We start from the raw sequence: 15,731 nt of genomic DNA on the forward strand, positions 1-15,731 counted from the left end.
CTGAGCGGCAGCCCTGAGGCTCCCCCTCACTTCCTGCAGAACAGCCTCCGCCGTGGGTTACCTGAGGTGGCCAGACGCTCAGCTTCTCTCTTACGAGGCCGGAGAGGGAAAGCGAGGCAGTTTGGAGGCCTTGCTGCTCCCAGCCCACGGCAGCCAGAGCCCCAGGCGCTAGGCCTGGCTCACGGAGGAGCCGGTCTGCTTCTAGCCCCACTTAAAGCAAGAAAGTGCAGAGCAAAATTAAAGTGCCAAATGGTCACAGCTGCTGTGAGGCCCGTGGGAGAATGCTTCCCAGGCTAGTGCGAGTCTCCTCACTGCTCTGTCTTTATTCTCTTTCACTCAACAGAATAGAACTTTCGCATTTCAAAGTAGGTACAGATGGCTACCACCTCCCCTGCCCCGGCCCCCACCAGCAGGCCTCTGCAGGAAGGTCTGCTTCCCAGGTGGCCGCGGGCTGGGGACTGCAGGGGGTGGTCATTTGGCAAGGATGCTCCAGGACAGGGGCGGGCCTGCCCCTCACTGGCCCCACACGGCCGGGACCCCCTGACTCTCTTTGGTATCTCAGAAAACAGATGCCGCCCCACCTTCGCCGGGCCCCGTACTGCGCCTGGCACCGTCCCGCACGCTCTCCGGAGGACCGGGCCGTCCAGCAAGGCCTCTCCTTGGCCGCAGGCCTGCATCCGGCCGGCAGGTAGGCACCTGTCCCGGGGCAGTGGCCTGCTGCCTGCGAGGGCCCCACGCTCACTTCTTGTAGTGATTGGGGGCATCGGCAAAGGCGAACTTCAGGCGGTAGGCCTCGGCCAGCAGCAGGCTGACGTCCCCGTCACCCCACTGGGCTGTGGGCAGGTTCTGCAGGAAGAGCAGCAGCTCCTGGAGGAGAGAGACAGGCCAAGTCAGAGGAAGCGACAGCGGTGGGCTGCGGGGCTGCAGACCAGGGCGCACCTGGCCAGCGGGGGGGGGGGGGGGGGGGCGGGAGGGATGCCGAGCTGAGGGGGTGCCTTGCTGTCCCAGCCCCACCCCCCAGCAGCCCAGCAGTGGTGTCCCCTCTCCAGTCCTCCCAACAGGCCCCGGGCCAGCAGCCAGGAAGACGCCCAGACTTAGGAGACGCACTGCTGGGGTGCTGGGGGCTGTGCCACCCCAGCATTTCACAGCTGTGACCTATGTAACCGACTCCCCAGCACCGAGGGTCCAGGCACTGGTGGGGCCGGGCCTGGCTGAGGGGCGCAGCCTCGGCCCAGCAACCTCGTGCCCCATCTACTCACTGGAGGCTCTACAGAACTGGAAGGAAGGTGCCATCCCAGGGCGTCTCCAGGCACACATTTCTGTGCATCTGGTGACACTGCAGCAGTGACACTGGGCAGGCGCACACAAGCCACAGACCAGGCAGGGAAACACGGGGCACGTGGGCACAGGCAGCCCTCGTTGCTGTGACTCACTTGATTCTCAGGGTCTCCAGGGGAGACTGCGTGGGAGCCCCTCAGCTGCCCCAGCCCCACCACCCTGCAGTGGCCCGGGTCCCAGCTCGGCGGGCTGGCACTGAGGCCCCGCCACAGGACATGGCTATCTTGGGAGCTCACAGTTTAGAAGCCAGGGCGAGACCTTGAAGAGACGGTGACCTACTAAACTGCCACCGAGGCAGGTGCCAGAAGGAAAGGTATTGGGTCCACGCAGCCCCCCACACTGACCATCGTGCCCGCAGACCAGTCCTCCTGACAGGCTGTCCCATGTCCAGAGTAGCCGGTGACCCCACCAACGATGGGGTAGGTTTCAGGGGAGCACAGGCCCTGGCAAAGCTTCCTGTTCCTGCAAGCCCGCAGAGGGGGGCACGGCGGGGGAAGTGGGGTCAGTGTTCACCTCCCGGCCCTGGCCCCGTCTTATGTGAGGCCCCGGGCCTGCCCAAGCTCCTTTATCTCCAGGGGAGACTGCTGAGCCATCAGCACAGCCCGGCGGCTGTGTGCACGCAGAATGTGGACGCGGACCCGGGCCTGGGCGCGGACCCTGGCTGCGCCACCACGTGGCTTCGTGGGGCTGGCCCACCACTGACCCTCCTGGGGCTGTGGGTTCTTCCTCTGTAATGAGGGCTCCCAGCTCCCGCCTGGGGCTGCCTGTGCCGGGCAAGTGGCAAAGTGGCCCTGCGTCAGGCCTGGAGCCCTCGCCCCATCCCCGAATCACAAGCCGCACGCCGGACTCTCCTGCAATGTTTCACCGTTGCTGCTGCTTTCCCCTTCCTCAATCCCATTTCCTTTTGCATTTTACATACTTTCTGGGGGCCTTTAAATTGAATTCACAGAGCAAATTTCACTGGCAGAATGTCCCCGGGGACAGATCAACATCAATCTGCTGTCTTTCACCATTAGATGCGACTTACACGGGTGCCAATCCAATTCGGAGCAGGTCGTAAATAAATACCTTTGGTTTTATTTTTAATCCACTTCGCTTCATATTATCATGACCTCGCTACTTGCAAGGTGAGAAGCAATACCCTCCCATTACGGGAACTCGCCAACTCGGCTACACACTCAATTTCAGAATCTAATTTAGTCCCCCAGGTTCACCGGATGGAGGGAGAATAGAAATGCCCAGTGCTTCGCGGCCTGCAATGCTAAAGAAGGAAAAATCTATCTGGATGACCTTTACGGGAGGCAAGGAACACAGTCAAACACGTCCTTAAATACAGATTTCTTTTTTAAAAAGGCCTGTCTTATTTACGCACTGGGCAGCGATGTTTCCGACCTGGGAATCACGGCACATTTCTCAGCCGTGAGCTGCTCTGCATTACCCACATCATTCTGGTAAACAACCATGGCTCACGAGGCTGTCACTGGGTCACATCACAGGGGACCTGTTCTCCTGGGAGGGACGGGCTGGGACAGGGGCCCATCGACGGCCAGTCCAGCAAACTGTAGACGGCAATTCCGTTTTCGGTCCTAATTTTTCCACACACGATGCTGCGGCCACATTAAGGGATGTGACAATTAAAGGAAGGCTTGCTCACAACACTGACATCGTCAGAAATCACAATGAGTCAGGTCGCTGTCATTCTCTTCCTCCCCTTGACCACGAGATGCCACCATGTCAACAAGCCCCAGCAGGCACCTCGGCTCCCGCGCCCTTCCCTTCACAGTCAGCCCGAGTTACGTGCGTTCCATGTGGACATGGACTGTCCACAGTGGGCAGCGAAGGATGTAGGCGATGGAACTGTGTCCACCTACACGGCCTGTGGGCTGCGGTTCTCGGCCCTGACCACACAGCAGGGTCACTCAGGGAGCTCTGGGACCCGGCTGGCACCCCGGCGCCACCACAGGGCAGCCAGCCCAGAACGTTGGGGTGGGGCCTGGGCAGTGCACTGTCCTGGTTCTCGGTGAGACCAGCGGCTGTGACTGTACCCGGGGCACTGTGGATGTTCCATCATGAGCGTGTGGGTCACAGGTGGTCTTCCTGGTTACCAGGTGGCCGTGCAGGCGTAGTGGGATGCAAAGTGAAGGTCAGAAGCCTGGCTGTTCCCTGGGGATTCTGAGCACAAACAGGGTAGCTGGACATTCTGGAGACAGAAACCTTCCTGCTGCTGCTTTTTGTCTCCGGGTAGGTTCCGAGAGGTGAGCCATCTAACGTCAAAGAGCAAATAACGTGATGGCTTTGGGTACTTCTTGCCAAAGGGTTTCATTTTTCCAGAAAGTCAGACGAATTACACTGCCATTGGCAAAGCATGATTATCTTTCTGAGCGTACGCCATTCCATGAAGGACAAAATGGTGACACACTGGCGTCCTTGGGCTCTAGGAAAGTGGGCAAGGGTCCCCTCCCAGGGCCCCAGAGTTCTGTCTGGCGCCTTACAGAGACCAGGAGAGCAGGGGCAGCAGTGAGCGGGTGCAGAGACCCCAGCTCAGATGTCAGAGGCACTGGTCCAAGCCCCGGCCCTCCTGCCATCGTGACCCCACAACCTTCGCAGGGACGTCCTTGGACAACTATTAGCTACGCCAGCCTCATAACAGACTGTGCCTCAGTTTCCTCACCTGTAAATGGGGACAGTAACATCCCTCCCTCACTGGGTTGTTAATATGTATAAAGTGCCCCCCTCGGTGCCAGAATAGAAAAGCACAAGGTAAGTGTCACCTGCCACTACTATGACTCGAGTGTTGTGGCTGAGATCACTGTTAGTGTTACGTAGCAATAGCAATCGGAGCAGCAGCATTTTAGCGGAATAAATTGTCATCCGTGGGAAATGACAGTTGAGCAAACAAGTTTAACAAGACATTGTGTTCTCACTGACAGCACGCCCGGAGGCAGAGACAACATCTTATTCTCCTGCCGAGCTACCTGGCACGCGACACACGAGACAAATGTCCCAAGAATAAATGCACCACATGCGCCGACCGACGGCTGTGGCGAGGACTCCGGCCTGGGTCATTTTGAGGCTGCCCAGAAGCCCGAGAGGACACCACTTCTTAACGTCTTTGGACTGGAACTTTAAAGCCTAACGTCTGATACGAGACGAACTGTATTTAAAATATTCCCAAAGAACTGATGGGACCATGAGCTGCTCGGTGCATAAAACAGGCCACCCATCATCCCGTCTCTGCGTCAGGAGCAGTGTCAGGGTATGTGCTCCTGTCACGGGGCCACCACTCACCCGGCGGTGCTCTGCAAAGAGCCCATCCCTGAACCTCACGACTGACCTCTCTGGCCGCTCAGAGGGGGCAGCCGCCTGGTCCAGGGGCCCTGGGCCCAGGCTCTCAGAACAAGCCTCTTTCTCACTGAAGGTTCAGCACCGCGCCCGCCCCCCGCCCCCCCGGACAACAGGAAGCAGGTCTGTCTGCCGAGTAAATGAAGTGACGTGGACAACACGCTGTGCTGTAACCAGGTTCATGCACCAGAATGGCGAGTCAGGACCCACGGGACCGATGTGGACAGAAGCAAGCCCAGCGGGGCTGATACTGTTTCCTGGTCTTTCACTCGGTGACCGTATCCTGAGGATGGCCCGAGTCAGCCCCATGCAGCAGCAACAAGGCTCACCTGCGGGGTGTCGTGTGCGGGTGTGTGTGTGGGGCAGTGGGATCAGGTCACAGACAGACACACACGAAGCCGAGACAGACAGTATTTACTCCTGCGTGTGGGCCTTCCGGTCTGCTGCCCACTCGAGGGCTCCGTGCACACACATGTCCGTGTACAGGACACTCCGGACCTCGAATACTCCGTCTGAACAAGATCCTAAAATGTTTCTTAATTTTCGTATTGCTCATGGGTTGAAAGACAGTATTTTGGACGTACCGGGTTAAGTAAAATATTAATTTCACCTTTTTCTTCTTTTCCATCACTAAGAGGCCAGCGGAAAATTGCCCATTTCCCACGTGACAAGCTTGCACCACTGGACAGCACGGCCTTAAGTAACACAGAGATTCCTGCCTCCCCAACTGGCCCTGACCTGGGGTGCCCACCGGGAGCAGCGGGACCAGTGCCCCTTCTTGGGCCCCTTGGGTGAGCAGGGCCTGGCAGGCTCCCCTGGGCAGTGGGAGGGCCTGAACAACACAGGCACGGCCCAGACACAGAGGGTGGCTTAAAAGCTGCTCCAGTCAGGAGTTTCCAAATTGCCAACATGCAGAGGTGAATAAATTAGTCATGACGCGGCTAAAGGGCCCATTTGCCAACTCTCATTTTCTCCCCTGAACTGAGAAAGAAGAAACAGGAGTCAGGACGCTGACACAAAAGTCAGGTAGCAGCCTAATTGGTTTAATTCACTTTCGCACCGTCCTCCAACGCTCAATTTGTGCAGCTTGGCTAGAAACCTAAGTGCTCGGGGCACGCCGGCCACCTGTGCAAGGAAGGCCCTGGTGTCCACTACCTGGCGAGGCTGCAGGGACACCCAGGGTCTGGAGAGCAGCACAGCAGCACGGGGGCTCCCGGAGGACGGCCTGGGCACGGCGGCCAGCTCCTCAGCCTTTCAGGTGAGGAGGCTGAGGCCCTGGTTGGCTCAGCACCTGCAAACCACACACGCCACACACGCCGGCCCCAGAGCACTGGGTGGCCAGCTGGCCGGAGCCCTGGACGTCAGGCCCCCGTGCGAGGCGGAGACAGTGACAGCAGTGGCCTCCTGGCCGGGAGGTCGGAGGGTCAGTAACAGCTGCTTAGGGCAGAGAAGCGCTCCAGCAGGAGCCCTGTTTCATCACAGTCGTCACATCATCCTATTGCCACCTGTGGGGCCCTGGGTGCATGACGGACACCTCGGAGGTGACTCCAGGGCTGTGGTGAGGACTGGAGGGGCTGGCACATGTGGGCCTCACACGATGCCTGGCGCACGGGGCTTGGAGCCAGCACTGCCATGCCCGTCGTAGCCAGAACCTGCGCCCGGGCCCACCTGCGCTCTGCTGGGCACCCACGCTCACCCTCCACGAGGAAAGGCTGGTCTGGCCTGCCCTGCTGCCTCCTGCCCGACTCTGGCCCCACTGTCCCCGCCATTGGCAGCTCATCTGCCCGCCCGAGAGAGTGTCCAGGGACGGAGCGCTCCGCAGGGCGAGGGTCCTGGTGCCCCCAAAACCGCGGCCCCTGACGGCCAGTGGATGGACAGGTCATTTGTATTCCTGCCTGGGCAGGATCTGCTGGGGTTTGAATCCATATTCAACATAAAATACCTGTTCTTGGTAAGTACACGTGTAAAATGGAAAATAAAAGAGAGGCCGAGATTAAATTATACCGAAAAGGCTTTGAGGCGCCCGCTGGCAGGGCTGACGGCACAGGGGGAATGCTAATGGTTCGGGTGCTCCAGGCCGGGCCTCGTGGGCGCCCCAGGGCTGGGGGCCACGGGGTGATGGCGTGGTGGGCGCAGAAGCTGGGTGCACCGGCCGCCTTTTCTGGAATTGTGCTGCTGTCTGGCAGTGGCTCCCTCATTTCTGCACCCTCCTCCCTGCTGGCTGCTCCCTGTCAGACGTCACAGTCAGGGTCGGCTGCCTGGCCCTGGGGCAGGCTTCACCCTGGGAGGCACATGTGGGAGCAGGCCCAGTCCTGTTCCCTGGCTGGTGACACGGCCACAGAAGAAGACCTTGGAGTGTCACCACTCAAGAGCATGAGGCCCTCTTCCTGGGAGGACTGGGCTGTGAGTGACCGTACGTCCTGGTCCTAATGCTGTGGGGCTGGCCACATCCTCGGTCACACACTCCGCGTCCAGTGTGTGAGTCGCACGGGGCAGGGCGGGGCCGCAGGAGCCCGAGGGGAAGGCTGCGCGGGCTCCTGTGCCCACCGGCTGGTGCGGCCTGGGGCCGACCCCTCCTTCTCGGCTTTGGGTAACTCCAATCCATCTTTTAAGACTCAGCGAGAGGTTAGTAAAACTTACCAATGCTACCACCTTGAGACACCCCAGCCCATCATCGATACTGAAACCTGAGGCCTTTTGCTTGTTTCCTAAGCATGACTTTTAAAGGTCCAGAGACTGACCGTGTGAACAGGAACTGACTTGGAAAAGGCTGGGAGCAGTGGCGGCCCCGTGGTCCCTTCTCCAACGCAGAAGGGCGTGAGGACGAGCCAGCTGCTCCTGGGGCGTCCGTGTCGGATCCCACAGCCCGTGGGGCCTTGAAGGGAGGAGAGTGGGTAGCTGGGGATTTTTCCGCCTGGAATCTCGTAGTCATTTTGAGGCCACAGCCCTGATTTTCCTGTGGGACCCACCTTCCCTTCATGCTCCCAGTGCCAACGGTTGGCCACTGGGGTCATGGAAGAATTAGGAAGAGAGCCAGTCAGGGTGTCAATCATTAAAGGATTCAGATTTCAGGCACTAAAGCAAAACTCCAACAGAAAATCCTGCATTTTGATACTTAAAATGGCGGCTCAGGGCTGCCGAGGACGTCATCTCACGGACCACAGCCCCAGGCAGACCTAGACAAAAGTGTCCCCTTCTCCAGGGCATGGCTGCGCAGCCCGGATGCGGGAATCCTGAAGGGGCAGCAGAGCAAGGGCTCTGTCGAGGGACGTGCTGCCAACCAAGGGTCCCCTCCCCAGGGCCCAGCAGCCAGGAATTAGGTCCCACTAAGTGACAAACAAGTACAGACTTCGGGAGGCTCTGACGGGGACAGAGTCAACTGGAAATCAAGACCCTGCCACGTGCTCACGCTCCGGCTCCTAACTGCCTGCTCCAGCTGCCCCAGCCCCGGGTCTGTGTTCAGGCGCATGCCTCCTGCTCACGGCGGCGCGCACAGCGCACAAGCACTGAGTGTGTAAGTGGAAGGAACGCCTCTGGGCCGACCGAAGGGGGAGCAGCTACGCAAACGACGCCGAGGGGCCAGCCCTGCTCCACCTGGATGTGTGGTGTGTCTGCACCATGGTGTGTGTGGTGTGCGGGGTCTGCGTGGGGGGCGGGCAGGGGACCGCAGCCACGTGGCGGTCCTTCGAGGCGGCTCCCAGCAGGCCTAGCTGAGGCCTTGTGCTGGCAGGAGGGGGACAGGGGCTGGCTGCTCCCAGCACTGCTGCCTGGGCACTACTCTCAGCTTCCCGACCCACCTCCCCCCACATCCACGAACTGGAGGCCGGGGCCTGCTGCCAAGGAGGCAGGGCCAGCTGTAAGCTCCGGTGGGAAGAAGCCGGCTGGGGCCTCCCCGCCTCCCCCACGGGGCTGCAGCTGCCCTCCCCCGCCCGTCTCTCTTCCCTCTCCTTCTTCCTTTCTGTTTACCTGACAAGGAGGCCCCATTCTGATCCAGACACAAATGAGGGTGACCTGTCTTTTCACAAGCAAGGACTTGTCCCCAAACCTTCACCCGGGCTTCCTGGGGCATCTGTGCTGCATGCACACTGACGGGCTGAAGAGTCTGGGTCACACGGAGCTGATCGCTCTAGGATTCCAGTGACGGCCACGACCAGCCGCAAACACAAGGACAGGGCTGTGACCCATCCGCACAGACTCGGGCGGGCGCCGGGTGGCAGCACTCAGCCCTGGTCCTTCTGGAGCTCACCAGAGGGCAAGCCAGCGGGAGGCTCCGGGGTCGGGGACAGTGGGAAGCTCAGCCCTGCCCCGCCACACGGAGGGAAGGGGAGGGGGACCCGGGAGAGGAACCACAGCTGCAGGGCTGAGACGCTACCTGACGCAGGTATGCTGGGGTGCACTTGACGGACCACCTGTCTGTCCCTCTCCTCGGTGTCGGGTACCAGCCACAGCGTGCGGGAGAGGCCCAGAGACCCAGGAAGGAAATTGCTTATGAAAAGCTCATCCTTATTTATCTTATTTTTAAGCTTTCCATCACCCTCGATGGCCTTTTAACCAGCAGATCAAAGAATCCAGAACACAGCCTCACGCTCAGCAGGCAAGGACCCGCACACAAAGGCCAGTCCAGGCCGGCACACTGCTCTCTCCCGGCAACACTCACTCGGGGGTCTGACTCGCGAGGTCCACCCTGCGTCCCCACCAGGCTCCAACCCCAGCGACACGACCCTGAGCCCAGGACGCGAGACCTCCTGCTCATCAAGCGTGGCGGCAGTGCCGTGATGTCCTAAGGGTCATGGCCCCGCTGGCCCTAACGCCCTCCAGGAGGGGGTGAAGGGCTGGGCGACCCCTGGTGGCCAGCGCTGGGCTGGGCTGTTCGGGGGCTGCTCCACGCTTCCCGCCCACCTCCCACCCCAGACCATCTTGTGACAGCTGACTTCTTTGACAATCCAGTTATTAGCCTGAAAATCTTGTCAGGTTCTGGACCAAACCAGAGCTAGAAGTAGAAGGACGGTGACAGCCGGCTGGGACAGACAGCCAGCTGCCGGGCTGGCCAACTCGCTGGTGACAGCCCTCTGGAACGTGGATAATAGATGGGGACACCGCAATAGAGCAGTCTTCTAAGGAGCCTGATGGCTGGGGAGGGACACTGTCCTTGTAATTAATTCCACATTTCCTTCCAAAAGAGGAGTTCAAAGGAGACAGACACCTCTGGGTACCGAAAACCCCAGCCTGGTGCGAGCGCTCCATCCAGGGCCCTTCTGTTTATCTCTGTGCCTGCGGTGAGGGACAGGCTCCAGCACAGAGAACGGTTTAATCCTGGCAGAGCAATTAGTCGGCTTCAACCTGGTCGACCTTCCTTCTTTGTGGGGCCAGGAGGCTGGTCACAGAGGGGACGCTGCGGAGACACTGTCCTGAGACAGGCTGGGCAGGAGGGACACCCACTCATGGGAGGGAGGCTGGTCCCACTCGTCTATCTACAAGGTGCAGAGATGGTCCTTCCCAAAGGGCCTTAGTGAGGGACCGTGGGGACAGGGTGGCGAGTCTGGGGGCCGCTCCTGCTTCTCACGCGGAGAAATCAGTGGAGGCCCGCAGAGAGGAGCGGGAAGGGGGCCAGTGGGCGCTGTGGTTGTGGTCCTGGCGACCTGTACGCTGGGACGTAAGACCCAACAGCAGTCCTCGCTCCCCGTGTCTACAGGGGATGCAGGTGGAGCCAGCCCCACAACTCTGGGGGTGCTGCCCACAGGCCCACAGCAGTGCCCACACTGTGGGTGGACACAGGGGGGTGGGGCACCCCCAGGTCTCCCGGGCTCTGGGGCAGAGACAGCCAGTGTTGGTCGGGGGTGGGGCTGCTCTGGCCACCTTGGGGTGCCCTGGCTCCCCACATCTGGTCCTGCCCACCACATCCAATGGGTCCCCAGAGCCATTCTCCCTGTTGACCCTCCCCCCTCCTAAAGCCCCCTCTACCCTCTCCACCTTTCCAGTTTCCTTGGCAACCCTTCCCCCTGCCAGGTGTCTCAACACTGAGTGCCCAGGCCCTCCACAATCGCCAGGACACAGTAAATCTCTTGGAAGTCAAAGAAACAAACAGGAAAACGCCACCCACAGTCAGTCACGGGCCTGCCTGGGGCAGGGGGACAACAGTGTCCCTCAAGGGGGGGGGGGGGGCCGCCTCAGAGGTTTCCTGGGCCAACCTGACGGGGACCGTTGGGGCCCCACCTGCTCCTCAGCCATCCCCCAAACAGCGGTGGAGCCAGAAGGAACTCCAACATGTAACTAACTGCCTGCTGCCCGCCACCCCTGGGGAACAAGTGACAGACTGGAGGCCAGCAATGGCACTGAGTGTTCCTTCCAGACTGCACAGCACCAAGCACGTTAGCCCTGGAAGCCAGCCCCCACCCCCACCCCATGGGTGTTACTCTCACTGCCAGGCACATGGGAGGAAGCTCGGCTCAGAGAGGTCAAGTCGCCTGCCCTCGGCCACACAGCCTGCCAGACAGATCAGCAGGATTTGCGCCCAAACCACGAGCCTGACAAGCCTGTGCCTGGAGCCCCGTGCGCTGTGATGCCCACTGTACAGGGACCTTCCCTGGGGTGGGGACGGCCAGTCGGAGACGCCGCTCTCTCCCTGTACAGGTGCGGGGGTTCAGAGTGACTGCTAGGAATGGTTCACACGGTGGCTGTGCATCGCGAGCTCGGGTCCTGAGCAGCCTGAGGGCCGGTGGGGACGGACCTTCTAGAGTGAGAGAGGCCACAAGGGACATGGGTCCCAACAGCCCCCAGCCCACGAGGAAGGTCTCTGCCTGCCACCCTGGGACACAGGCTTCCCACCAGGACACCTCAGGCCACGCACCTCGCTTTCACAGGCCACATGTAAGCGGTGGTAACGCTGATGCCCGGAGCGGATTCAGACTCTGCAGCACAATGGTTTTCCTTGTCACACACACTGTAAAAGCTGTCACACGTCCCGACCTGCTCACTGTGTGCCCTCACACTGACCCGCTGCCCGGGAGGCGGGAGGAACGACGCGCAGTGTGGCTTCTGCAGGCACTTACGGGGCCACTGACCTGCGCTGCGCTGCTGCGACGTGGAGAGAGCAGGGGGTGACAGGAGCACCAGAGAGCGAGCGCTACGCGTCACACAGAACCAGCACCGAGCGTTTTAACGCAGGGCCAAAGTGACGGCATGTGAGGTGTCAGGCGCACAGGACTGGGCGCGTGGGGAGGAGTCTGACCGGACGCCACTCACAGCCCCCCACGGTGTGGCCTCTGCAGGCCAGCCCTGGGGTGACCCTACAGGACACCTCCACGCCGTGTAACCATGGGGGGGGGCTCCGTTTTTATGTGGACGTAAGTTTTACCTCCCTTGGGTGAATGCCAAGGGGCATGTATGCTAAGAGGAGGTTTAATTTTGTGAAAACCACCAACTGTCTACCAACGTGGCTGCACCATTTGCATCCCCACCAGCAGTGAGAGGTCCTACTGCCCACGTCCTCGCCGTTATCTGGGGGGGTCAGTGCCCTGGGTTTGGGGCACTCTATAGTGTAGCGTAGGATCTCTTTAATTTGCATTAGAGACATGAAGTGGATGACGTATGATGCCATGTGAAGTGGAGCATCACATTCTTATTTGCCATATGAACACCTTCTCTCAGGTGTCTATTCAGGTCTTTGACATTTTTCAATTGGGTTGTTTGTTTTCTTGTTGTTGAGTTTTAAGAGCTCTTTATATATTGTGGTCACCAGCCCTTCCTCAGATGCGTTTTGCAAAGAGTTTCTCCCCGTCTGGCTTGTCTTCTCATTCTCTTCACATCGCCTTTCACAGAACAGAAGTTTTAATTTTAGTGAAGTCCAGCTTATTAATGATTTCTTTCATGGGTCGTGTCTCTGGTGTTGTCCCCGTTCTCAAGGTCATCTAGATTGTCTCCTATGTTATATTCTAGGAGTTTTAGGTTTTGTGTTTTACAGTGATCCACTTTGAGTTACTTTTGGTGACGGGTGTGAGTTCTGTGTCTAGGTTCATTTCTTTGCACGTGGATGTCCCCTTGTCCCAGCGCCATCTGTTGGAAAGACTGTCTTTGCTCCGTGGTGTGGCCTCTCTGCCCCTTTGTCCTAGGTCAGTTGACTGTATTTATGTGGGTCTGTACCCGAGCTGTCTGTTCTGTTCCACTGATCTATCCGTCTGTTCTTCCCCCAACCCACCCTGACTTGATTGCACAGCTGCAGAGTGAGTCTCGAGGCTGGTGGTGTCGACCCCCCAGCTTTGTTCTTCCCAGCTCTGAGTTCACGGCTCTGGGCCTTTGTGTCTCCATCTAAACCTTCTATCGGTTTGCTGATATTGAATAGCTTGCTGAGTTATTTGCTGACTTCTGAGATTCTGAAAAGCTGAACTCAGAGCCGAGGCGCAGGCTGGCCGGAGGCCAGGCCCCGACTGCTCCGTCACCCTCAGTCCAAGCTCGGCCAGGGCGGCCCGGGGCCGTGCGGGGCTGCAGGAGCGCGGTTAAGCCGGAGAGGCCCAGCCGCCCAGTGTCGCTCTGTCCTGTTCATTTCCTGCTCCGTGTGTTTCGGGCAAGCACAGTGATCCTACAAGGAAGACTGTGCCGACGCTGGTCTCCAGTGTTTTCAGAAGAACCACTCTGTGTCCCCACCTTTTCATTTGACCTACCACTTAGAGAAACGTCTTACACCCATTCTGCAGATGAGATGCAGAAGGCAGGGACCTCAAATGGCTTGTTCGCTGTCATGTTGAAGCCAGTGACAGAGCCAGGAGGCCGAGGCTCCAAGGGGCCCCGCTCAGCTGCCCTCAGTCAGCCGGCCCCAGGAACACAGTTCTCAGGACAACAGGTGCCGAAGTGGAGCACAGGGTCGGACAGGCTGGGCCCACGGGTGGTGTTCACCAGGCGGAGCTCTGGGCCAGGTAGGCGAGCGGGCGGGCGGGCCGGCGGGCACCGCTGCTCTCCGCTGCTGCACAGACCCAGCCCTCACGACTTCTGAGCATGAGGCAGGCAGTGGAAACACGAATGTGGGTGCCTACTGCGTGTAGCCAGGAGACTGGGGCCCCACTTCTGAAGGGGATCATGTGAGGCTGGGAAGGAGATTCATGAGTGAACACAGACGGTGCTGGGCCAAAGCACCGAGATGCCCCTTGAGCCGGAGACTGTGGCACCCAGGGTCCACGACAAGCACCAGGAAAACTTCCCAGGAGACTCAGCAAACCTTTGAAAGAACAAATGTCTACAAGCCCGAGGGCCCTTAGCCACACAGACCTTCCCAGCAGCCTTAGCTCCAGAATCAGCCCTTCCAGAACCTTCCTCCTTGACCCTGATCTCTGGTCTGTTGGGAGCTCCTGAGATACCCACGGCAGGTCTGTCTTTGCTCCCGGCCTCTGCGCCCCTGGGGGACAGGGCTGGTCGGCACCCCTGCCCAGCCATCTGCTGAATGAATGAACCACTGACAAACCAGCCAACAGCAAGCGTCCCACCTGGGGACAGAGTGGCCCGACCCAAGGTCTGTGCCCAGCTCTGCCCATCTCCAGAAGGCCCCCCGGACCAGCCAGGCACATCCTTGCCTTCTGAGGTGCTGTGGCATTTTGTTAAAAATCTAAGTTCTTAAACTTTTTGAAAACCGTTTGAAGGAAATACACGGTGACGACACGATGCCAACGAGCAGGTGGAATGAAGGCCAGGCCGTGAAGCCGCCTCCCCAGGCTCCCAGCCTTTCTGAGCTTCACGTCATGAGATCCATCTAGTGAGTCTGTCCCCATTGGGTCACTGTGTGTCGCTCAGCACAGCAGACACTGGACACCTCTATTACTACCGGCCCCGCACCATCGCCTAGAGTGGCATCCCCTCTGGGCCTCGGGACCCCACCCTCTAGATGACTGGTCACTGAACAGCCAGCCAGTGCCGGGTGAGCCCTCCGTCCCTTACCCGGCCCTGCCCCATCCTGCGGTTCCCAGCAGGCCTTCAGGGGAACACAGCCCTTCCCATGGGACACCCCCTCCTCTGGCTGAGGCTGTGCCCAGTGGGAGTGTGTTCTCGGACCCAGGATGGGACCTCCAGCACCGAGCCAGCTCACACACTTTCTTCTCTGTTCCACTGTTTTTAACCCAGCTGTTCTTTTCTCAGGCCACATGGTTTCTCCTTTCACATGTATTTGCTCTTAAACTCTTCTGGTTGCGCGGTGATTCCTCGTCGGGGTGCAAAGATCCCACGTGTGGTGTGTCCTGGCTTCCTGGCAGGTTTTCCACAGTCTGTCATCATGGCGAGCACATCTTCAGGGGGTCTGTCTCCAGGAGTCCCCCTGCCTGAGGGTGGGAGGCATTTCAGGGCAGTGTCTGTCCATCTGCTGAGACATCTCAGATTTCACCAGTTCAGACCAGGTTTTGTTTTCCAGCCTTGAATCTGGCCCCCTCATGAGCAGAGGCTCCCAGAGGACTCCCGGGCTGCCAGGTCCCAGGAGGAGGAAAGCTGTGGCTGCAGCATCAGCTGGGTGGGTGGAGTGGGGAGCCTACCACACGGGGAGCCCATCTCAGGTGGGTAGAGGCCAGCGCTGGGGACCGAAGTCGGTGGGAAGACCCCTCCCCACCCCGGGTCTGAGCCAAGGCCCAGGGATCAGAAGAAAAGTCTCGCTGCCTGTTCGACCCCACGGTCTCACACTCCTGCGTGTGCTGCACGTCACCCGAGTGGATTCTCTGAGCGACCACAGAACGGCACTGGTGTCAGCGGCCCGGGCCGGACAGCAGGATGCCCAGCTGTGGGACACGCTTCTGAAGGCAGCAGTCCTATCTAGGCCAGGCCCATCCTGCCTGTGGGAACAGAGCTCATGCATTTGTCCTCAAGTCACTTTGACTGTTTCTTTGTCAAGTCTATCTGGCAACTGTATCAAAAGGCTTCGACTTGGTCGCCAGGAATCTGAGCTGGAGAGACGGAGAGCGAATCACTCCTTTTCACAACTCCACCCCACGGGCTGAGAGAAGGGGACTTGTGGGTTCCAGGCAGCTAAGGACAAGAACGCTGGCTTCCTGGAGCAAGGCCCCCACCCCACCCCCGCCCCGTGC

The 15,731-nt window shown here is 59.5% G+C and overlaps 1 protein-coding gene across 1 annotated transcript in view; it reads right to left on the reverse strand.

The window, feature by feature from the left end:
- Positions 1-237: 237 nt before the first annotated feature.
- TBC1D22A (TBC1 domain family member 22A) overlaps positions 238-15,731 on the reverse strand; it is a 273,044-nt gene continuing 257,550 nt past the window's right edge. The window contains exon 13 of the mRNA XM_074326597.2: positions 238-867. Coding sequence (XP_074182698.1) covers positions 739-867 — 129 coding nt within the window. The 3' untranslated portion in view covers positions 238-738. The remainder of the gene's footprint in view (positions 868-15,731) is intronic.

Source organism: Rhinolophus sinicus, chromosome 1 (assembly GCF_057876585.1).
Source record: "Rhinolophus sinicus isolate RSI-liver-muscle chromosome 1, RSI-T2T, whole genome shotgun sequence".
In the NCBI taxonomy this organism is placed as follows: domain Eukaryota; kingdom Metazoa; phylum Chordata; class Mammalia; order Chiroptera; family Rhinolophidae; genus Rhinolophus; species Rhinolophus sinicus.